The 25,770-nt window shown below is 44.2% G+C and overlaps 1 protein-coding gene across 5 annotated transcripts in view; it reads left to right on the plus strand.

Annotated features, from left to right (window-relative positions):
- Positions 1-25,770, plus strand: part of LOC142661742 (uncharacterized) — a 191,053-nt gene that overhangs the window by 143,238 nt on the left and 22,045 nt on the right. For all 5 annotated transcript variants that reach the window (XM_075839265.1, XM_075839264.1, XM_075839262.1 and 2 more), the window contains 4 exons: positions 2,551-2,763; positions 11,430-11,575; positions 12,071-12,198; positions 12,983-13,130. In XM_075839265.1, the coding sequence (XP_075695380.1) occupies positions 2,551-2,763; positions 11,430-11,575; positions 12,071-12,198; positions 12,983-13,130 (635 nt within the window). The remainder of the gene's footprint in view (positions 1-2,550; positions 2,764-11,429; positions 11,576-12,070; positions 12,199-12,982; positions 13,131-25,770) is intronic.

The raw sequence follows: 25,770 nt of genomic DNA on the forward strand, positions 1-25,770 counted from the left end.
TAGCTGTTCCCACTACCATGGTAGATCACATAGCTGTTCCCACTACCATGGTAGATCACATAGCTGTTCCCACTACCATGGTAGATCACATAGCTGTTCCTACTACCATGGTAGATCACATAGCTGTTCCCACTACCATGGTAGATCACATAGCTGTTCCCACTACCATGGTAGATCACATAGCTGTTCCCACTACCATGGTAGATCACATAGCTGTTCCCACTACCATGGTAGATCACATAGCTGTTCCTACTACCATGGTAGATCACATCGTGCCTATGCTGCAGCAGTGATGGTGCCAGTGTGGCTATGGATGACCGAACCCTTCATGTTGCCTTAGACTATCTGCTACTGGCGCTGTTTTATCATTTACACATCTATCTGAATCGAGGGCAGCATGTTAATACATTGCAATTACTGTCTTTACCTGGGACAGCAGCTTTGGATGTCACTAGAGTAGAAGACCTGATGTAATTTGGGTCAGTGCAAGATCATTAATGCAAACTTAATATTATATGTAGATATGAAGCATAACATGATGTTCAAAAATGCACCACACCCTAAATACGAGACACCAGCCCATTCTATATCTGCCCTGCACGCTGCTGTAGAATTCAGGGGAGAATGTGTATTACTATGTGACCAGACGACTGGACAGCTCCTTCTTACTATGACCCAATGCACTAAAAAAATCACTCTGGTGATATAGAGAAAATCCCTGCACCGATAAATGAGATTATTGCTTTATATCTGCCTATGTGCTAATAATGTAATATCACTGCAGAATCCAGTTCTCCTGGGCCAGTCATGCCTGTAGTGTTCCTGTATGTTTTACCATGACATTACTTCTGGCTGTCACGGCGGCTGCTCTATCTATAGCCCTATGAGCGAGGTCGCTCTGTGTGTACATTGAAACAGACGTTTATAGGACTGTGGAAACATTCTTACCAATACCATAAAGATAGAAGATGGTTATGAGAATGTTTATATGTGGAAAAACAGAGTTACAAGATTTTCCATTATGATGGGAAATTTCTTTTTTCTTTGTCTCCAGTCTGTTTTTACAGACAACATAAGTGACTGCGAGGCTATTTTCTGGTGCGGGCATTTCGTGTTTTAGAATAGCTGTTTCTTTGTGTTTATATGTAGAGGAGTTGAGTCGTTTTGTATCTGGGTCTCCAGACATTTTCTTACTTTCTTCCTCTTGTACCTAAATATTCCCCCTATTAGATTGTATTTGTCTTGCTTTATTACCCTGTTTGTACTGTCTGGGCGGGCACTAGAGAAGAAGCCGGGATGGTACAAGGTCCTGCCCAGCATTAAAACCTCCAGAAAGGGGGCACCTAATGCAGACTTATCATAAGCACAAAAAATACAGTTGGGGGTTCTATTATGAGAAACATGAAAATTTTAAATAATTGACTAAAGATGTCAAAAATGGAAGAGGTGAAGTACTCTGTGATAGAACGAAATTACAAAAGGGGATGCTTTATGTTTATGTGGACACCTCTGTTCTTTTTTAACCTGATTTTAATGGTTTCTTTTTTTCATGCTTACATTTTGCAGTGTTATTGCAAGAGAAGTGGACTCGCTGCAGATTGAGAATCCGCACCGCAGGTCAATTTCCGCACGTCTTTTCTGTGGATTTTCTCAGCAGCGTGTGGAAGACATTTGTATAAATCTCATCCACTTTGCTGCTACTGTAATATGCTGCGGCAGTTCTGCACAGAAAATCCGAACAGAAATTTGCGTGTATTAGCTGCAAATGTGAACTTACCCTAAATACAGAATATGACAAAGTAGGAAGGTAGTAAGTAGTACACTGTAAAGAATTACCGTAGTTACTCTAAACGCTCTAAGGGCTTATTCAGACGAACGTGACATACGTCTGTGCAACGCGCGTGATTTTCACGTGCGTCGCACGGACCTATATTAGTCTATGGGGCCGTGCAGACAGTCCGTGATTTTTACGCAGCGTGAGTCCACTGCGTAAAACTCACAACATGTCCGTTCTTTGTGCGTATTTCCCGCATCACGCACCCATTGAAGTCAATGGGTGCGTGAAAATCACGCGCACCACACGGAAGCACTTCCGTGGGACGCGCGTGATTCGCGCAACAGCTGTAAAACTATGAATGTAAACAGATAAGCACCACGTGCTTTTCTGTTTACAAACATCCAAACGGAGTGTCATAATGATGGTGGCTGCGCAAAAATCACGCAGCCACGCATCATACGGGGCTGACACACGGAGCTGTTAAGTACCTTTTGCGCGCGCAAAACGCACACGCTCGTGTGAATCCGGCCTTAATGAATAATTGTGCAACTCACACGTCTTCTACTTCATTCACATGTAGTCATCATCCCTCCCATTCTATATATATATATGTATGTGTCTGTATACACACACACCTGATCAGTGGTGTTGGTATAGGGGGTTGCAATGCTTAGGTCTCACCTGGGCCCTGATACCAACAACATTTGGATCATAAAAAAAATGTACAGTATGTATGGCACCTACTGCTTCCATGTTCATCCTCTGTATTATAGGTGTGGAGAACTACAAGTCCTATCCCTGTCTGGCTGGACATTACTGCCCGTCTAGTGCCACAGCGCCAGTCCCTTGTCCAACTGGTACTTATGGTAATAGCACTCAAGGAAGAGAATTAGGCGATTGCCGGCCGTGCCCAACTGGCACTTACAATCACCTCTCTGCCCAGGTGTCGTGCTTTCTGTGTGGAACCTCGTCCTATTCCCAGCCAGGTGTGTAAAATCATATATATTTGCTGAAAGGAGTTTTGGAATACGATCAAGAAGAGACTAAAAATTTCATTAAATTAAGTTTAGACATAATGTTATGGAAAGTATATCATGACAAGTAACTATGAAGCACGGAGGTACACAGAGCTGCCTTTTACTTCCCGCTCATTCCCTAACCTTGATCTACTAAAGGATGCCACAATTTCACATAAATGTCCACTTCTTTATTTAAAGGGACACTAAAGTAAAAAAAAAGAAATATCCGCAACATTTGGTGTCAAAATAATTCTCTTCACTGATCCATTCAGTCTCCACTCCAAAGTGGACCCTCCCTCACACACACAACTTTTAGAAGTTTTTTAAGCATGGCAAAATTAGAAAGCTTTGTCCTTCAGTTTTCTTTTTTTGTCATTAATGTTTAGTGTCGCTTTATGCATGTGGCAGGGATTAATAAGGTATTACTCTCTATTTTAGGTTTAGGCTCTATTCACGCGACAGGGTCCAAGTGTGGGGCGGTAAAAACCGTCCGTTTTGGTCCGTTTTTCTCAGCCGATTTTGACACGGTTTTTGCCTGTCCGTTTTAAGAACGGATGAATTTCATTTGTCAATTTTTTGCCACACACTCCTCTGTAGATAATGCCACACACTCCTCTGTAGATAATGCCGCACACTGCCCTCTGTAGATAATGCCACACACTGCCCTCTGTAGATAATGCCACACACTGCCCTCTGTAGATAATGCCACACACTGCCCTCTGTAGATAATGCCACACACTGCCCTCTGTAGATAATGCCACACACTGCCCTCTGTAGATAATGCCACACACTGCCCTCTGTAGATAATGCCACACACTGCCCTCTGTAGATAATGCCACACACTGCCCTCTGTAGATAATGCCACACACTGCCCTCTGTAGATAATGCCACACACTGCCCTCTGTAGATAATGCCACACACTGCCCTCTGTAGATAATGCCACACACTGCCCTCTGTAGATAATGCCACACACTGCCCTCTGTAGATAATGCCACACACTGCCCTCTGTAGATAATGCCACACACTGCCCTCTGTAGATAATGCCACACACTGCCCTCTGTACATAATGCCACACACTGCCCTCTGTAGATAATGCCACACACTGCCCTCTGTAGATAATGCCACACACTGCCCTCTGTAGATAATGCCACACACTGCCCTCTGTAGATAATGCCACACACTGCCCTCTGTAGATAATGCCGCACACTGCCCTCTGTAGATAATGCCGCACACTGCCCTCTGTAGATAATGCCACACACTGCCCTCTGTAGATAAGGCCACACACTGCCCCCTGTAGATAATGACGCACACTGCCCTCTGTAGATAATGCCACACACTGCCCTCTGTAGATAATGGCACACACTGCCCTCTGTAGATAATGGCACACACTGCCCCCTGTAGATAATGACGCACACTGCCCTCTGTAGATAATGCGACACACTGCCCTCTGTAGATAATGCCGCACACTGTCCTCTGTAGATAATGCCACACACTGCCCTCTGTAGATAATGCCGCACACTGCCCTCTGTAGATAATGCCACACACTGCCCTCTGTAGATAATGCCACACACTGCCCTCTGTAGATAATGCCACACACTGCCCTCTGTAGATAATGCCACACACTGCCCTCTGTAGATAATGCCACACACTGCCCTCTGTAGATAGTGCCACACACTGCCCTCTGTAGATAATGCCACACACTGCCCTCTGTAGATAGTGCCACACACTGCCCTCTGTAGATAATGCCACACACTGCCCTCTGTAGATAGTGCCACACACTGCCCCCTGTAGATAATGACGCACACTGCCCTCTGTAGATATTACCACACACTGCCCTCTGTAGATAATGCCGCACACTGCCCTCTGTAGATAATGCCGCACACTGCCCTCTGTAGATAATGCCACACACTGCCCCCTGTAGATAATGACGCACACTGCCCTCTGTAGATAATGACGCACACTGCCCTCTGTAGATAATGACGCACACTGCCCTCTGTAGATATTACCACACACTGCCCTCTGTAGATAATGCCGCACACTGCCCTCTGTAGATAATGACGCACACTGCCCTCTGTAGATAATGCCACACACTGCCCTCTGTAGATAATGCCACACACTGCCCTCTGTAGATAAGGCCACACACTGCCCCCTGTAGATAATGACGCACACTGCCCTCTGTAGATAATGCCACACACTGCCCTCTGTAGATAATGGCACACACTGTCCTCTGTAGATAATGCCACACACTGCCCTCTGTAGATAATGCCACACACTGCCCTCTGTAGATAATGCCACACACTGCCCTCTGTAGATAATGCCACACACTGCCCTCTGTAGATAATGCCACACACTGCCCTCTGTAGATAATGCCACACACTGCCCTCTGTACATAATGCCACACACTGCCCTCTGTAGATAATGCCACACACTGCCCTCTGTAGATAATGCCACACACTGCCCTCTGTAGATAATGGCACACACTGCCCTCTGTAGATAATGGCACACACTGCCCCCTGTAGATAATGACGCACACTGCCCTCTGTAGATAATGCGACACACTGCCCTCTGTAGATAATGCCGCACACTGTCCTCTGTAGATAATGCCACACACTGCCCTCTGTAGATAATGCCGCACACTGCCCTCTGTAGATAATGCCACACACTGCCCTCTGTAGATAATGCCACACACTGCCCTCTGTAGATAATGCCACACACTGCCCTCTGTAGATAATGCCACACACTGCCCTCTGTAGATAATGCCACACACTGCCCTCTGTAGATAGTGCCACACACTGCCCTCTGTAGATAATGCCACACACTGCCCTCTGTAGATAGTGCCACACACTGCCCTCTGTAGATAATGCCACACACTGCCCTCTGTAGATAGTGCCACACACTGCCCCCTGTAGATAATGACGCACACTGCCCTCTGTAGATATTACCACACACTGTCCTCTGTAGATACTTCCACACACTGTCCTCTGTAGATAATGCCGCACACTGCCCTCTGTAGATAATGCCGCACACTGCCCTCTGTAGATAATGCCACACACTGCCCTCTGTAGATAATGCCGCACACTGCCCTCTGTAGATAATGCCACACACTGCCCTCTGTAGATAATGCCACACACTGCCCTCTGTAGATAATGCCACACACTGCCCTCTGTAGATAATGCCACACACTGCCCTCTGTAGATAATGCCACACACTGCCCTCTGTAGATAATGCCACACACTGCCCTCTGTAGATAATGCCACACACTGCCCTCTGTAGATAGTGCCACACACTGCCCTCTGTAGATAATGCCACACACTGCCCTCTGTAGATAGTGCCACACACTGCCCTCTGTAGATAATGCCACACACTGCCCTCTGTAGATAGTGCCACACACTGCCCCCTGTAGATAATGACGCACACTGCCCTCTGTAGATATTACCACACACTGTCCTCTGTAGATACTTCCACACACTGCCCTCTGTAGATAATGTCACACACTGCCCTCTGTAGATAATGCCACACACTGCCCTCTGTAGATAATGCCGCACACTGCCCTCTGTAGATAATGCCGCACACTGCCCTCTGTAGATAATGCCACACACTGCCCCCTGTAGATAATGACGCACACTGCCCTCTGTAGATAATGACGCACACTGCCCTCTGTAGATAATGCCGCACACTGCCCTCTGTAGATAATGCCGCACACTGCCCTCTGTAGATAATGCCACACACTGCCCTCTGTAGATAATGCCACACACTGCCCTCTGTAGATAATGCCGCACACTGCCCTCTGTAGATAATGACGCACACTGCCCTCTGTAGATAATGCCACACACTGCCCTCTGTAGATAATGCCACACACTGCCCTCTGTAGATAAGGCCACACACTGCCCCCTGTAGATAATGACGCACACTGCCCTCTGTAGATAATGCCACACACTGCCCTCTGTAGATAATGGCACACACTGTCCTCTGTAGATAATGCCACACACTGCCCTCTGTAGATAATGCCACACACTGCCCCCTGTAGATAATGACGCACACTGCCCTCTGTAGATAATGGCACACACTGCCCTCTGTAGATAATGACGCACACTGCCCTCTGTAGATAATGCCACACACTGCCCTCTGTAGATAATGCCGCACACTGCCCTCTGTAGATATTACCACACACTGCCCTCTGTAGATAATGCCACACACTGCCCTCTGTAGATAATGCCACACACTGCCCTCTGTAGATAATGCCACACACTGCCCTCTGTAGATAAGGCCACACACTGCCCCCTGTAGATAATGACGCACACTGCCCTCTGTAGATAATGCCACACACTGCCCTCTGTAGATAATGGCACACACTGCCCTCTGTAGATAATGCCACACACTGCCCTCTGTAGATAATGTCACACACTGCCCTCTGTAGATAATGCCGCACACTGTCCTCTGTAGATAATGCCACACACTGCCCTCTGTAGATAATGCCACACACTGCCCTCTGTAGATAATGCCGCACACTGCCCTCTGTAGATAATGCCGCACACTGCCCTCTGTAGATAATGCCACACACTGCCCTCTGTAGATAATGCCACACACTGCCCTCTGTAGATAATGCCGCACACTGCCCTCTGTAGATAATGCCACACACTGCCCTCTGTAGATAATGCCACACACTGCCCTCTGTAGATAATGCCACACACTGCCCTCTGTAGATAATGCCACACACTGCCCTCTGTAGATAATGCCGCACACTGCCCTCTGTAGATATTACCACACACTGCCCTCTGTAGATAATGCCACACACTGCCCTCTGTAGATAATGCCACACACTGCCCTCTGTAGATAATGCCACACACTGCCCTCTGTAGATAAGGCCACACACTGCCCCCTGTAGATAATGACGCACACTGCCCTCTGTAGATAATGCCACACACTGCCCTCTGTAGATAATGGCACACACTGCCCTCTGTAGATAATGCCACACACTGCCCTCTGTAGATAATGCCACACACTGCCCTCTGTAGATAATGCCGCACACTGCCCTCTGTAGATAATGCCGCACACTGCCCTCTGTAGATAATGCCACACACTGCCCTCTGTAGATAATGCCACACACTGCCCTCTGTAGATAATGCCACACACTGCCCTCTGTAGATAATGCCACACACTGCCCTCTGTAGATAATGCCACACACTGCCCCCTGTAGATAATGACGCACACTGCCCTCTGTAGATATTACCACACACTGCCCTCTGTAGATAATGCCGCACACTGCCCTCTGTAGATAATGCCGCACACTGCCCTCTGTAGATAATGCCACACACTGCCCTCTGTAGATAAGGCCACACACTGCCCCCTGTAGATAATGACGCACACTGCCCCCTGTAGATAATGACGCACACTGCCCCCTGTAGATAATGCCACACACTGCCCTCTGTAGATAAGGCCACACACTGCCCCCTGTAGATAATGACGCACACTGCCCCCTGTAGATAATGACGCACACTGCCCTCTGTAGATAATGACACACACTGCCCTCTGTAGATAATGCCACACACTGCCCTCTGTAGATAATGCCACACACTGCCCTCTGTAGATAGTGCCACACACTGCCCTCTGTAGATAGTGCCACACACTGCCCTCTGTAGATAATGCCACACACTGCCCTCTGTAGATAATGCCGCACACTGCCCTCTGTAGATAGTGCCGCACACTGCCCTCTGTAGATAGTGCCACACACTGCCCTCTGTAGATAATGCCACACACTGCCCTCTGTAGATAATGCCACACACTGCCCTCTGTAGATAATGCCACACACTGCCCTCTGCAGATAATGCCACACACTGCCCTCTGTAGATAATGCCGCACACTGCCCTCTGTAGATAATGCCACACACTGGCCTCTGTAGATAATGCCACACACTGCCCTCTGTAGATAATGCCACACACTGCCCTCTGTAGATAATGCCACACACTGCCCTCTGTAGATAATGCGACACACTGCCCTCTGTAAATAATGCCACACACTACCCTCTGTAGATAATGCCACACACTGCCCTCCGTAGATAATGCCGCACACTGCCCTCCGTAGATAATGCCGCACACTGCCCTCTGTAGATAATGCCACACACTGCCCTCTGTAGATAATGCCGCACACTGCCCTCTGTAAATAATGCCACACACTACCCTCTGTAGATAATGCCACACACTGCCCTCTGTAGATAATGGCACACACTGCCCTCTGTAGATAATGCCACACACTGCCCTCTGTAGATAATGCCACACACTGCCCTCTGTAGATAATGCCGCACACTGCCCTCTGTAGATAATGGCACACACTGCCCCCTGTAGATAATGTCACACACTGCCCTCTGTAGATAATGCCGCACACTGCCCTCTGTAGATAATGCCGCACACTGCCCTCTGTAGATAATGCCACACACTGCCCTCTGTAGATAATGCCACACACTGCCCTCTGTAGATAATGCCACACACTGCCCTCTGTAGATAATGCCACACACTGCCCTCTGTAGATAATGCCGCACACTGCCCTCTGTAGATAATGCCGCACACTGCCCTCTGTAGATAATGCCGCACACTGCCCTCTGTAGATAATGCCACACAGCCCTCTGTAGATAAGGCCACACACTACCCTCTGTAGATAATGCCACACACTGCCCCTGTAGATAATGACACACACTGCCCCCTGTAGATAATGACACACACTGCTCCCTGTACGTAATGCCACACACTGCCCTCTGTAGATACTTCCACACACTGCCCTCTGTAGCTAGTGCCACACACTGTCCTCTGTAGATAATGCCACACACTGCCCTCTGTAGATAATGCCGCACACTGCCCTCTGTAGATAATGCCACACACTGCCCTCTGTAGATAATGCCACACACTGCCCTCTGTAGATAATGCCACACACTGCCCTCTGTAGATAATGCCGCACACTGCCCTCTGTAGATAATGCCACACACTGCCCTCTGTAGATAATGCCGCACACTGTCCTCTGTAGATACTTCCACACACTGCCCTCTGTAGCTAGTGCCACACACTGCCCTCTGTAGATAATGCCACACACTGCCCTCTGTAGATAATGCCTCACACTGCCCTCTGTAGATAATGCCACACACTGCCCTCTGTAGATACTTCCACACACTGCCCTCTGTAGATAATGACGCACACTGCCCTCTGTAGATAATGCCGCACACTGCCCTCTGTAGATAATGCCACACACTGCCCTCTGTAGATACTTCCACACACTGCCCTCTGTAGCTAGTGCCACACACTGCCCTCTGTAGATAATGCCACACACTGCCCTCTGTAGATAATGCCTCACACTGCCCTCTGTAGATAATGCTGCACAGCCCCCCCTGTAGGTAGTGACGCACAACCCCCCCTGTAGGTAGTGCCGCACAGCCCCCCCTGTAGGTAGTGCCACACAGCCCCCCCCTGTAGGTAGTGCCGCACAGCCCCCCCTGTAGGTAGTGCCACACAGCCCCCCTGTAGGTAGTGCCACACAGCCCCCCTGTAGGTAGTGCCGCACAGCCCCTCTGTAGGTAGTGCCACACAGCCCCCTGTAGTTAGTGCCGCACAGCCCCCCTGTAGGTAGTGCCGCACAGCCCCCCTGTAGGTAGTGCCGCAGAGCCCCCCTGTAGCTAGTGCCACACAGCCCCCCTGTAGGTAGTGCCACACAGCCCCCCTGAAGTAGTGCCACACCCTTCCTGTAGATGGCACCATTCCCTCTTCCTGTAGATGGCACCATTCCCTCTTCCTGTAGATGGCACCATTCCCTCTTCCTGTAGATGGCACCATTCCCTCTTCCTGTAGATGGCACCATTGCCTCTTCCTGTAGATGGCACCATTCCCTCTTCCTGTAGATAGTACCACTGTAGGGGATTGCTCCAGAAGAAGTCCCTGACTTCACTTTTTCATATATATATTGTAACATCAGGGACTTCTCCTGGATCTGCCCCCTACTCCTGAAGCGGAATCCCCGTCCGCAGCGTTGGCAACGCTGAATCCGGGGACTAGAGGGATTCCGCTCCTACAGGGAGCTACAGTGCCGCAATCTACAGACGGAGGGTGCCACATACATTCTGTGGCAGCAAAAAAATCTTCTCCTCCTTACATGCATTTCTCACTGTGTGGAGGAGGAGAGAGCGAACGGCGGTAGACACGGTCGTCACTCGGAGCACATTCAAGTCTATGGGAGCTGTGCAGCCAGGAGAATAGCCCATAATATGGGTATGTTCCATTTTTTGACGGCCCGGTTTCCCGGGCCGTCATAAAATCGGGCATGTTTTAGGGTCTATTGTTCTTACTGCGGCTGTGTGACGGCCCTTATATAAACGGCCGCCGCATGGCCGAGTTTTCCTGTCGTGTGAATGGGGCGCGATCGACATTGCCTGGAGTTTTGTTTGGCTTCAACAATTGTGTGCACATAATTATACTAACTAATATAGTCCACGTGATTATTGCTGTGGTCAGTCCAGGTATATTCCATGTTTACATTCTAGGTATCATGTAGGTCATTCGAGGAACTCCCCTATTACCTAATGTATTATTTACAACGGTTTGTTTAATCATGCAACCCAACTATCATTATTTTTATTTATTGGAAATGTCCCTAAGGGTCCAAGAGCTGTGTCTGCCGGGGACGGAACCGCTCATTCCAGGAGTCCGATGGTTCTTGCATCTGCCAGGCCGGATTTGTGTTTTATGATAACCGAGAAAAGCAAAGATCAGACAGCAACAGTGACTTGGACTGTCAGCCTCAGGTACAGCGAAAGGAAAGACCAACGCGTGCTCAGCATGATGCACCCGTATGGGAAGGAAGACTGAGCTGTTCTATCTCTGGCCGGCTGTTTCTCTCCATGGAAATAGATTTCATGAGGCAGTGGTATCCAACCTGTGTCTCTCCACCTGTAGCAAAACTACATCTCCCAGCATGCCCTAGCAGCCAAAACAGCCTGCAAATTGTAGATTTGCAACATCTGGAGACCACTGCCACAGGGTAAAAATACAGCACAGGCACTGCACCTAGTAAATTGTCATTCCATTTATCTGACATTACCTCAAAATGCCCCGTATATACCGAAGCTGGGTTTGAGAATTAGTTCTTTTTTTTTTCCCCCAAACATTAGCAGCTGTGAATGAAGATGAAAATATGTTTATGTTCATTCAGCTTTTTTTCTGTACCACTAAACATTGTATTTTACGCAAAAAGAATATTTACGATTTCATTCTTATACATTTACTACACTTCTTTGCAGGTGGAGGAACGCTGTTCTAGTGCTGAAGTGCGCCTCTCCTCTACAAGGAAGTGTGTAATCCCGGAGCGTCATGACTGTACCCCAACCTGCGGCCTTCAGGGTGGAGAGCTCAGCGCAGCGCTGGGAATGTCAGTCTTATTCAATTACATGTAGTGACCATGAGATCGGGTGGTTTAACTTTTAATTGAACCATCTAAGATACAAGTGCCATCAGTAACCATTGTTTTTATCTGTGCTGAGATAACAACAGTTTTCAAGAGAAAATCGACAAAAAAAAATGTATTTGTAAATTTATTACATTACTGATTGTGTCATACAGCGCAGAGCTTTATTCACAATTTTATTGGTCGTCATTGGAAATAGTAGACAGCTTTGTAGTCAGATATGTTAGCTTAGCAGAGCTCCTTAATGCAGAGGAGCAGTTTGTTTTTCCCACATCAGATTACTGTACAGTGTTTGGAGTAAGGACGATACTTCCCAGAATGCAAATCACCAGAGAAAGCTCTGTGCAGACCCTGGACAAGCATGGAATGCGTCGAGATTTCAGCTCTGAAGCACGTAGAAGTGTAAGTGCAGCTCTAGAGTATAATACAGGCTGTAACTCAGGGTAAGTACAGGACAAATAATGTAATGTATGTACACAGTGACTCCACCAGCAGAATAGTGAGTGCAGCTCTGGAGTATAATACTGGCTGTAACTCAGGATCAGTACAGGATAAGTAATGTAATGTATGTACATAGTGGCTCCACCAGCAGAATAGTGAGTGCAGCTCTGGAGTATAAATACAGGATGTAACTGAGGGTCAGTACAGGATAAGTAATGTCATGTATGTACAAAGTAACTACTTATATATATGAACTGTAAACCAAACTATGGTTTGGTGAAGCTGATGTCCATATTTTCTTTCTCAGGTGCCACTGTCTACAGTATGTCTCAGCTGAAGAATTGTGTGATCGGTTCTGCCTGATGAAGGTGCCTCGGATATCTATGAGCTTTGGATCCAACCTGCAGTTCCAGCTACAAATTGAGGAGTCTGAGAAGAGGAGGAGCAGAAAATTGGTATGTATAGCACAGATTATCCATTTTCTCATCTGTGGTCGGTGTGGTGTTGAGACAACTTTAAAAAAAAAGTAGATTTCATTTCAGTTCATTTCTTTATCTAGATCACATATCTGTGCTTTCAATATAAATTAGGGTTTGCTACAAATACAGCGGTAGCCATAAACTAAAAGATTTCTCCCTAATCAGACAAACATTCTGATTTTTAGTACCAGAATATTTGTCTAAAAATGCAATTTGTAATGTTCCCAAAGAAATTCATTATGTTCATAGCATAATGAACCTTTTGTTTTTACGCAAATTATGAGAAATGTTACACCTATTGATACACCCAATCTGTAATCTAAAAGACCACAAGTAGAATTATTTGACACATTCTTCATTAGTGCATCAAATAATTCAATCATGTGATACTCAGTATAACCACCAGATGGTGCTCTTAATCTGTAAAATGTAAACCATTTTTAGTGACATCTCTCTGCATTCCCTGTTATCAGCCACTGGGGAAGGCTAACTGTAGCGTTCTTAAATAGAATAAGTGACAGGGAAGGCCAGGAAAATTCCTACAACCATTCCACATATCTCCAGTTCGTAAACCTGCAGGAACATTTCCCCTTAAGCAAGGTTCTGGGATAATCACATAATAAATTAGTTTTTTTATTTGTCATCTTAGTGTAGCGCTCGGCTGTTTCTGTCGGTCCCATTCAAAATCCTCCTCACTGCAATCTTGATGTTAGGAGGAACGGAGGTTGGGACCCCCATTCTAGAGATTGGTGGGGGTCCCAGTGATGGGTCCACCAGTGATCGTACATTTATCACCTATCCTGTGGATAGGTGATAAATATTAATTACGAGAAAACCCCTTTAAAGACTATGTATATCTTTGAGGCTTTTTTTTTTTCAACATATATTTAATGCAGGTGTTCTGGTATGCGTTTATTAAAAATATATAGTACAGCGGCTTCTATGTATACTCTAATGCCGATCAAATAGTCACACAGGAGCCACTGTCAACTGAGTTGTCGGTCAAGCTTACAGTGGCATTATGCAGCTTCTATATATAGTGGATGCATAGAAGCTGCAGCGCCAAAACGAAATAACTTTTTTAATAAATGTATATTAGCAAAATGCTTAAAAATACTAAACACATGCATTCAATTTTAATTAAAAAAAAAATCTTTAAAGGTTTACATTTTAGCCTTTAAGATGTTTGGAAAAAGTTTTCCATTATAGATCAATATTTCTGTTTGATCGGTTGGGGTCGGACGGCTGAGCACATGATTTCCTAGTTCCTGGCAGAGAAGTGGCCACATATGTGCTGGAAAATACTGGAACAACTGAGCATGTTCCTGGGATTCGTGTGGGGGTCCCAATAATTAGACCACTAATAAACAGACATTTATGGCATATCCAGACAACCTCTTTATTAATATCTATCTATAAAACCTCCGGTGATAAAAGGCTCATAATACAGTTCTGCTGGTTTAAATGTAGAGAAAGAGTTCAGGGGGAAAAAAGTTTAGCTAAACTCGAATCACAGGTGAAAAAGTTTCCTATGATGATACCGCTCGATTTCCCAGAACACTCCGCTCCTATGCTTTACATCTGTAAGGAGCACAACCCGTCAGTTCCAGCACAAATACATTGTTTCTGAGAAAGCTTTAATGAGCACAAGTTCACAGATCGGGCGAAGATCTACGACACATGACTGTTTACATTAAAGATCTTTATTCATGTTTCTCCATCCAAGAGTGAATCTTGCCGCCTGTAAGTGCTGATACCGGCCGGCACTTCTGGGGCTTTAAATAGGGGAATAAGACTGGTAGAAATGGGGTTAACACCTTTAGTACTGGTATTAAAACAGCCACTTCTCTTTTCCTCTAATCTTTGAGGTAACTTAGACCATAGCGACCAAAGAATAGATTGCAAGAGTCACAAGAGGCAATGGCAACTATTACAGCTCCCCTGTGGTGAACACCTATATTTTCTAGCAACTGAATTTTAAGGATATGTTCACGCATCATGGATTTGCCATAGGCAGATCTGGCTTGGATTTTTCACAAAATATGCAACAGAAATCTGCAGCCACTGCTTGGATTTCTGCCGTGTATTCGCCAGTGGATTCTTCACCATTGTAACTTAATGGAGCTAATTTGCAGCTTTTCAGAGTGGAATCTGTGGCAGTAATGAACGTGTTGGAGATTTAAAAATCCACCATTCCACGCTAGTATTTTTCAGATTAAAATACCCCATTCACGTTGTCGCTGCAGAATTTAGTATGTCCGTTAACGTTGGACATTATCTGCATTTGTCTATGAGCTCCAAATTAGTGAATGCTCTCTCAATGGTGGATCTGAGAGAAACCGGCCGGAGAGAGACCATGACACGCAGCTTCAGTGTTCAAATGATCTCTGCCCACAGGGGGCGGATCCATCTTTATTTATAGGAAAATGAGAGTAGGTGGTAACTTCATACTTGCAAACATAAACATTCTATATATGGTAATATCCCAAAACTCCACATATGGTATAATGACAGGAAAGGTGTAGGCTTTGGTTTCAGCCAATCATCTACAATATGATAATGACTCTGATTCAGCCAATAAGAATTATATCAATGCATTATAATAATTCTTCACCCTCCAAGCCCCAGGTGGCCTGAACCTTGTCCCATGGGAAGACACACATTTCAGAGACACAAGTTAATTTGTCTCTACTTCTTATCTCACTAGAGAATGGAGACTGCAGAGAAGTTTAAATTAATTAAACAGAGGCCTGAATCCAAGGCTGACTTATGGTAAACAGCCATGGTGTTGCCCTAAAAACATGTTTTTTTTTTAAAAATTAAACATTTAGTGTGTGGGTGATTAAACATTGTTCAAATTTTTTTTTTTTTTTTTTTGGCACGAGCCATGTAATATTATAAATTATTTCTAATTTATATACTACCCATTTTTGGCCACTAGATGGGGCTGTTCCCAAAATTGCAGCATTGCAACATTGGGTTAAAAGCCCTCGCTCTAGTGAGCTCTCAGCATCCCCCCCTCCTTTATCCTGGCTAGTGCCGGGATAAACGAGGGGTTTGAAAGGTTTAACCTGCTACACTGCGTGTCGCCATTTTTTGAGGTAACCCACAGTGTAGTAGGTTTACATATAGTAGTAAACACACACAAACACTAACATACATTGAAATCTCTTACCTGCTCCTGCCGCCGCGGCTCCCTCTGGCCCGTCCGCTCCGTTTGCTGCCGCTGTTCCATGTGCACAAGTCCGGAAGCCGCGACCGGAAGTAGTAATATTACTGTCCGGCCGCGACTTCCGGTCCACAGGAAAATGGCGCCGGACGGCGCCAATTTCGAATAGGACTGTGTGGGAGCGGCGCATGCGCAGTTCCCACACAGACGCCGTACACGGCAGTCAATGGGACGGGAGCCGTTCGCAGTCCCTATGGGACTGTGGCTGCCGTGTTCCATGTCTGTGTGTGTCGTTAATCGGCACACACAGAAATGGAACAAAAAATGGCAGCCCCCATAGGGAAGAAAAAGTGTAAAAATAAGAAACAGTAAAACACAAACACACAAATGAATATAAACGTTTTTATTACAGCACTAACATCTTTAACATATAAAAAAATTATTTGCGATGACACTGTTCCTTTAAAAGAGTAATAAAACATTCAATTCAAGAACACAACATAGAATTGCTTCAGGACATCTGCTGATATTTACTTTTTACTTATTAACCTCAAGATGGCTCCTTCAGGTCAAAAGATAGATTCCAATGATCCAAAATGAATGCCTACCATACAAGATGGAGTCCATGCAAAATGTTATCTTTGAAACCCATTCTAATCACTTTCACAAAAGCAATATATGTTCACACATATAAAGATAATTACAAATATTTTTGACAATTCCCTTCTTTTGAACATAAATTTGCTTAGCCATGTATTCGAATATTCACCCGAGATTACGTTCTGGCTAGATCCCCTAGACCAGGGCACCTCTTTATGCCATTCACCTCGAGATGAATACTCAGGATACGTGTCTAGCAATAGGTGAGTGCACAGCGTTACATACTGTACACACCTGAAGAGTTAGGGAATTACAGGTTTCACAATTCGGGCAATACCATCTATCTTGGTGGTTTTCTACGGCTTGACAGATGACTTTATCAGGTATGGAAGCATTTAGTGTCACAAACAGGTGGCTCTGAACGTTTCCTCCCACCTCGGTTCTTAGGGTGGTCTGGACCTCATGCACTTTTATATCCTGTGCTGTTTTCTTAACTGCTGATACTTTTGCAATAAAACATGTTACAAGTTTAAACATAAAATATCTATCTAAGTAGCTGATTGTGGTCTGGCTCGGGTACATACTCATGGTCTCCTGGGTGGCAACCACTTATATGCTTTACAACCACATATATGACATACATGTTGGGTGGAAGCACATCCCTGGAGTGATTTAACTCTCCTGCAATCCAGGAGGACAAGATCATGTCCCGTCCGGTGGCATTCATCGATACCACCCCCTTTATCAGTTAGATTACCTCGTGTTACACCCTCTAGACCCTGAGATTAACCATTTGCTAGCTGTCTCGGAGCACTGGGAGCTGCCAGTTACTTTTACCCCCACACAAGATACATATTTTGTGTCTCTTCCCTCACAGCCGGTGAGGTTTACAGCATCAAACAACATGTCATTTTCATTAACCTGACCTCTGTTTACACATCACACGGTGTCATTGGGGTAACATCTAATCATAGACGGCAGTATTCCTGGCCTGAGATCTGTTTTCCGCAGCGCTTCTCTCTTTGAATATCTTACACGGTAAAACAGCCAGGGAACCAATGCCCACGCTGCTATTACAAGAGCGATAACTCCAGGAGAGTGGGGGTTAAGCGCTAGAGAAAAGAGATGGGACTGCAAGGCCAAGGCAATAACTTCATATATCTTCACATATGGCATCGTCTTTGAATGGAGACATATACAATAGTCCAGCAATTTAGTCAATACTGATATCACTTGATGTTTGATAAACTTGTCATTAAACTCTTCTTCTAGCTCATCATTTAGACAATAGGTAATGTAGAGATGACAGAGAAGATGGTGGTCAGCCGGAGCTTGACGAGACCCACAGTTCAGCCTCGTGATTGAGGACCTGTCAGCAGTGACCGGCGTGTCCAAGTTCTTTCCTTCCAATTTAACGGATGTGGAAGTTGTGAGCTGGACTTGGTGCGGACGTCACAGTGCGGCTGTGGTGCTTTATGGTGTCTCTTTAAACACGTCCAAGTCCCCGGCTGTAAACAATGTCCTCCTATCACTTAGGATCTGGAATGGAATCATAAACATATTAATACATCTGCGTGAGCTGTTTCTTCAGAGCTCCCACCTAACTGGCCAGGTCAGAGGGCAATAGGCAGGCACTCAGTCCATTGTTTATGGGTTTCAGACATGACCTTCTGGATCTTTAACTTCAATGTCCCATTCAACCTTTCTACCTTCCCATTGCTCTTGGGATACGGGGTGTGAAAAGCTGCTCTATACCCAGGACCTGCAAGATTTCTTGGAGTATCTTCCAGTAAAGTGAGTTCCTCTATCACTTTCTATTGTCTCAGAGACCCCATATCTACATACCACTTCTGAGAGCCATCTTTTACTTTTGCTGTGGCCCACGTTACTGGCCACACCTCAGGCCACCTTGAGAACAGATCTACACAGACCGCTACATGTCATACTGTCCCACCTTTGGTAACTGAGTTAATCTGCAATCGCTGATATGGGTAGTCTGCCTTTACCATATGCCTTTTTGCAACCCGCATAGTTTTGCCTATGTTATGGCAGACACATATCATGCACCGCTGGACAAATCTGGCAGCAGCACTTGCTGAAACCCCGGGGGTACCCACCATTTGGTCACCATTGCACTCATTCCTTCTCTTGACACATGCGTTGGTCCGTGCATTAGTTGGGTTATCATGGGGAAGAGGACTCTGGGTAGGCACATCCTGTTACCCACCTTCCATATTCCATCCTCCCCTTCACTGGCACCTTTTGTCTGCCAATGTCCTTTTTCCTCTTTTGTGGCTAGACTTTGTAATCTACTTAATATTATCATGTCTATGGGACCAGATACTATGCTGGTCAAGAATACTACGTCCTCCTCTATGAGGGACATGAGAGCCGCAGCTTTTGCAGCCTTGTCTACTAGTCTATTCCCCCTCGCTTCAGGGGTAGCTTGCACTTTGAGTATACCTACATGCTTTGGCAGTGTCAGAGCCTCAAACAGTTCTCTCACTCTCTCAACATTATGGGTTTACCCGTGGATCCAGCAAAATCTCTGCTCCTCCAGATTAGGCCATAATCATGTGCAATACCAAAAGCATATCTAGAATCAGTATATATAAATTTACCTTCAGCCAGTCTACACACCTCAGCGAGTACCTTCACCTCCACCTCCTGTGCGGACACAGAGGATGGGAGTGGTTGTTACTTTATTACCTCTGTTTCGGTAGTAAGAGTATATACCCAGTCTTGTAGCATCCTTCATGGTGGTACCTGGAACCATCTACAAAAGAAAAACTCAAAAGCTGGATTAGATATTGGATCCCCTGTTACATTTTCTAATGTTTTCATCTCTATTTTCATTAATTCAATACAATTATGTTGGTGACCTGTGTACTGGGGAATCAAATGTGCTGGGAAACCAACTTCCCACCAGGCTGAAAATTCACTGTCTACTGTTTCCTGTGACTTATCCCATTCCCTCTCAAGTCTCCCATTGACCATATAACCTATCCATGTAACCCATCCATTTCTTCCTCCTCTGTTGAACCCTGCGGAAGCAATGTAGTAGGGTTTAACACTGTAACACTGTACATCAATGTATGGTTCGGTTATCAATACTTTTCAACTGTGGGAGGCTCGGAGGGCGCTGCTTCAACTGGGGTTTGGGGCTGTTTGCAAACAATTTTAACAGTCACAGGGGCCACAGACATGCGTCCTACATCTGTTTACCCTGCGCCCAGAAGGAGGACAGGACCGCCCTCAATGCCTGAGATGTGAGGTCTTCCTCCTAGTGCAATCTCTCATAGAGTGCAGCACACATAAAATTTTGCATATCATCAGTAACTTCAATCTGTCCATCAGACTTATATCGAATGACAACCTGAATTGCTGCAAGGATGTCAGAAACTATAAGATTGACTGGACAGGAATCTGACACCATAAACGTGACAACAGCTCCTGTGAATGCTGTAATCTTATTTGCATTTTCATTTCATAAAATATATTCCCAATATGTTTGTGTGTGTGTGTCATGTGCATATACCACCACTAAACAGAAAGGATACTCTTATAAATTAATAAGAGGTTTGCAAAATATTTGGTTCCTTAATGAGTTTATGTCAATTATTAAACAAACCAATCTATTAAGACAAATGATGAAACATATCGTGCACTATATGCGTCATCATATGCCAATAGAAACTTTCATATCAAATAATAATAACCTAAAATGTAACAATGAGATAAAAAAATATTTCTTGTCGAATCACTTATCATGTGGTGATTTCAAAGAAACCATTTCCCTTTAAAAATAGTTCAGCACACACACCAGTCACTCACAATACCAGCTGTTCCCAGACACTCTCAGTACTGAGAATACAATCTCACACAGGTATACCTTTTGTGTGTATCTTTGGTAAAACAAGTATATAACTAGAGTGACTGTGTATAACCACCTAATCTTGGATTATTCATCCAATGAACTATAATCTTCATTTAGTAATGCGCATCATATTACATTTAAATATGAATGAAGTTTTTCATTGTGGTCGACACATAAAACACATATAACGTAACATATAACATATAAACATAATACATATAATAATCAATCCTGTGTTCTTATCAGGCTTTTTTTCCTATTAATCTTTAAGTTACAGTTCTTATTTTGCACTATATGTGCACTTTCTGCAGACACCGCTATACCACAGATAACAGAGAATGTAGTATTAACCCCTTACTAGCTAAAATTTATGAGCTACAAGGTCAAAATGTCACCATGTGCTCCTGTCAATCAATGACCAAACATCCTCACGTTAACACACGTTATTCTCTTATCATTAGTTCTATTAGTCTAACACGGTTACTATACATTAACAATATCTTGTTAGACATTCCATGCAATTATTAAAATGACTGTTAAATAAACCAAAAAGGAAAAAGATTTACAGTAATGTTTAAAACGTCTTGGAAAACTCCTATAACGAGAGGAAATTTCATTAGTGACAATTTAGGACAGATGATATACAGTATATTCCAACAAGCAGATCTGGATAGAAATACATAAGAATCTTCACTTTATCAATCTCACTTCTTCTACAATCCGGGTCATTACACTTATAATGATCCTATTGGCTTTAACTCTATTTCTAGCCAATACCTAATCCACATCTAGCTCTCTATCAATAATCCCTGAACATTTCACCCAATGTTCCCTTTTTAGGAAGTGAAGAATTAATTGATTCCTTTATGAATTCTGATGACGCCTTTCTCTCTATGTTTGGCTAATAACTGATCACATGTCACCCCTGGAAACCTCTTGTTTCTGTAAACCTTTGGTTTATAAAGCTGTACATAGAATATTTATACGTTGGCACATTATTTTCTACTGTAATGTCTCTATCTATAGAATTAGACGCTGGTCAATTCTTACTGACAACTGACAACTGTGTTTCCTAGTGTTTTTTTTTTTTGTTTTTGTTTTTTTCTGGTACATTCAATCACTTCTATCTGTTCTCTGCAACTCTGTCTATTAATCCAGGGCCCATCATCTCTCAAGAAATCATCCCATCTGGTATAACTGAGGATTCCACTACTCGGACATTCCCGCCTTTTTTGTTATTTTCTCCAGGTTCTTTACTGCACCGTCCCCGCATCGTTTCCAAACAAAATCTGCTGCTGTTTGTCCACACCCTGTACCTTGGGTGTTATGCCCCCATTCCCGGCTGGCCAGCACTTTACCTTGGGCATATTTTTAATCAGAAGTCCCCATGCCCTCTGCTAGACTTTCGGCTTTCTTAGTCTGTCAATGAGGATTCCCTAGGCACTCTGCTAACTCCTATGTTTAGTCTGTCCGTAGGGCTCCTCGAAGCACTCTGCTAAATCCTGGGCCTATTTCTAGTCTGTCATGGTGGTTTCCCCCAACGCGCTCTGCTAAATATTTTAGACTGTCATGGAGTTTACCCCCCCACGCGCTCTGCTAAATATTTTAGACTGTCATTGGGCAACCACGTCTCTGATCCTGTCTCCTAAACAGCAGCCAAATAACTATTGTCAACAAGATCAAGTCCCTCAGTATACTATACCTTAGATTTAAAAGGGATGGGTGTGATTTATAACTATCTTACTGTCTCAGGCGCCCATGAATATTCTATAAACTTTCTAGTTACAGAGATGTTACTTAATAATCATCAACTCATTCAGATCGGGCGTCGGAGGATTAGCCCACATACGTGCTCTTACTTCCGGCCAGGTGCGCCTCCTATGGGTCACAGTCTGGATACGCGAAAGTCCTAACAATCACTTGGGCGGGGATGGTTACCCGTCACTTCTGCAAGGATCAATTTGCAACCTGATCTTAATACATACAAAACCTAGGGGCCGGAGGGAACACTTCGGACAGGCCGTTTAGTGTTTTCTCTGTATTTGGTTTTTTTTCTGTATGTTTTGGGATCAGAAAACAAACGCTCCCTTATCTCAGCCGCTCACAGATACACTCACAGATTCATTTCTACTCACACACCTATTCCTATAATTCATACATACAACTCATAGACAAATGGTGTTCATAGTTCCCAAATAGTCAAGAGACAATACCTGGACGGCAGCTAAAACAAGAGAGAAGTGCACAGTAAGAATAACATTTCTTACTCACCGGTTTTGTGTGCAGTTCTCCGTTATCTTAGCCGTCATCCACCTTCGATTGTCGCCTTCGATCTGTGTTGAGAATCCCGGACAAGAGCCCCCAAGTAATGTCGCTGCAGAATTTAGTATGTCCGTTAACGTTGGACATTATCTGCATTTGTCTATGAGCTCCAAATTAGTGAATGCTCTCTCAAAGGTGGATCTGAGAGAAACCGGCCGGAGAGAGACCATGACACGCAGCTTCAGTGTTCAAATGATCTCTGCCCACAGGGGGCGGATCCATCTTTATTTATAGGAAAATGAGAGTAGGTGGTAACTTCATACTTGCAAACATAAACATTCTATATATGGTAATATCCCAAAACTCCACATATGGTATAATGACAGGAAAGGTGTAGGCTTTGGTTTCAGCCAATAAGAATTATATCAATGCATTATAATAATTCTTCACCCTCCAAGCCCCAGGTGGCCTGAACCTTGTCCCATGGGAAGACACACATTTCAGAGACACAAGTTAATTTGTCTCTACTTCTTATCTCACTAGAGAATGGAGACTGCAGAGAAGTTTAAATTAATTAAACAGAGGCCTGAATCCAAGGCTGACTTATGGTAAACAGCCATTGTCCATTCGGCCAAGGCTATTTGATCTGCTCCTTAACCCCTTAAGGACGCAGCCTAGTTTTGGCCTTAAGGCTCAGAGCCCATTTTTCAAATCTGACATATTTCACTTTATGTGGTAATAACGTCGGAATGCTTAAACCTACCCAAGCGATTCTGAGATTGTTTTCTCGTGACACATTGGGCTTCATGTTCGTGGTAAAATTTGGTCGATATATTCAGTGTTTATTGGTGAAAAATTGCAAAATGTAGAGAAAATTTTGAAAAAATTGCATTTTTCTGAATTTAAATGCATCTGCTTGTAAAACAGACGGTTATACCACCCAAAATAGTTACTAGTTCACATTTCCCATATGTCTACTTTAGATTGGCATCGTTTTTTGAACATTTTTTTATTTTTCTTGGACGTTACAAGGCTTAGAACATAAACAGCAATTTCTCATATTTTTAAGAAAATTTCAAAAGCCTTTTTTTTAAGGTACCTCTTGAGTTCTGAAGTGGCTTTGTGGGGCCTATGTATTAGAAACCCTGATAAAACACCCCATTTTAAAAACTAGACCCCTCAAAGTATTCAAAACAGCAGTTAGAAAGTTTTTTAACCCTTCAGGCATTTCACAGGAATTAAAGCAAAGTGGAGGTGAAATTTGCAAATTTCATTTTTCTTGCTGAATTTCAATTTTATTCATTTTTTTTTCTGTAACACAGAAGGTTTTACCAGAGAAACACTACTAAATATGTATTCTCCAGATTCTGCAGTTTTTAGAAATGTCCCACATGTGGCCCTACTGCGCTCGTGGACTAAAACACAAGCCCTAGAAGCAAAGAAGCACCTAGTGCATTTTGAGGCCCCTTTTTTATTAGAATATATTTTAGGCAGCATGCCAGGTTTGAAGAGGTGTTGAGGTGTCAAAACAGTAGGAATCCCCCAATAGTGACCCAATTTTGGAAACTACACCCCTCAAGGAATTCATTTAGGGTTGTTGTTACCATTTTGACCGCACAGTTTTTTCACAGCACGTATTTGAATTGGGCTCTGAAATGAAAAAAATGTCATTTTTTCCAATAAAATGTCATTTGTGATCAAAATTTCTTATTTTCACAAGGAACAAAATACCCCATTTTGTTGCCCAATTTGTCCTTAGTGTGGCAATACCCCATTTGTTGTGATAAACTGCCGTTTGGGCCCATGGGAGGGCTCAGAAGGAAAGGAGCGCTATATGTTTGTTGGAGTCCAGATTTTGTTGGATTGGTTTTCGGGTGCCATGTCGCATTTGCAGAGCCTCAGAGGTATCAAAGCAATGGAAACCCACCAAAAGTGACCCCATTTTGGAAACTACACCCCTCAAGGAATTCATTTATGGTTGTTGTTAGCATTTTGACCACACAGTTTTTTCACAGCATCTATTTCAATTGGGCTGTGACATTAAAAAAATGACATTTTTTCCAATAAGATGTAATTTTTTACCAAAATTTCTTATTTTCACAGGGAACAAAATACTCAATTTTGTTGCCCAATTTCTCCTGAGTGCATCAATACCCCATTTGTGGCAATAAACTGCCGTTTGGGCCCATGGGAGGCCTCAGAAGGGAAGGAGCGCTGTGTGTTCTTTGGAGTACAGATTTTGCTGGTTTGGTTTTCGGGTGCCATGTCGCATTTGCAGAGCCCCAGAGGTATCAAAGCAATGGAAACCCACCAGAAGTGACCCCATTTTGGAAACTACACCCCTCAAGGAATTCATTTATGGGTAATGTGACCATTTAGACTCCATAGTTTCTTCACAGAACTAATTTGAATTGGGCTGGGAATTAAAAAAATATATATTTTTTCCAATAATATGTCATTTTAGCTCAAAAATTCTTATTTTCACAAGAAATAAAATACTCCATTCTGTTGCCCAATTTGTCCTGAGTGCGGCAATACCCCATTTGTGGTGATAAACTGCCGTTTGGGCCAATGGGAGGGCTCAGAAGGAAAGGAGCGCTGTGTGTTCTTTGGAGTCCAGATTTTGCTGGATTGGTTTTCGGGTGCCATGTCGCATTTGCAGAGCCCCAGAGGTATCAAAGCAATAGAAACCAACCACAAATGACCCC

Source organism: Rhinoderma darwinii, chromosome 10 (genome assembly GCF_050947455.1).
Source record: "Rhinoderma darwinii isolate aRhiDar2 chromosome 10, aRhiDar2.hap1, whole genome shotgun sequence".
Lineage (NCBI taxonomy): Eukaryota > Metazoa > Chordata > Amphibia > Anura > Rhinodermatidae > Rhinoderma > Rhinoderma darwinii.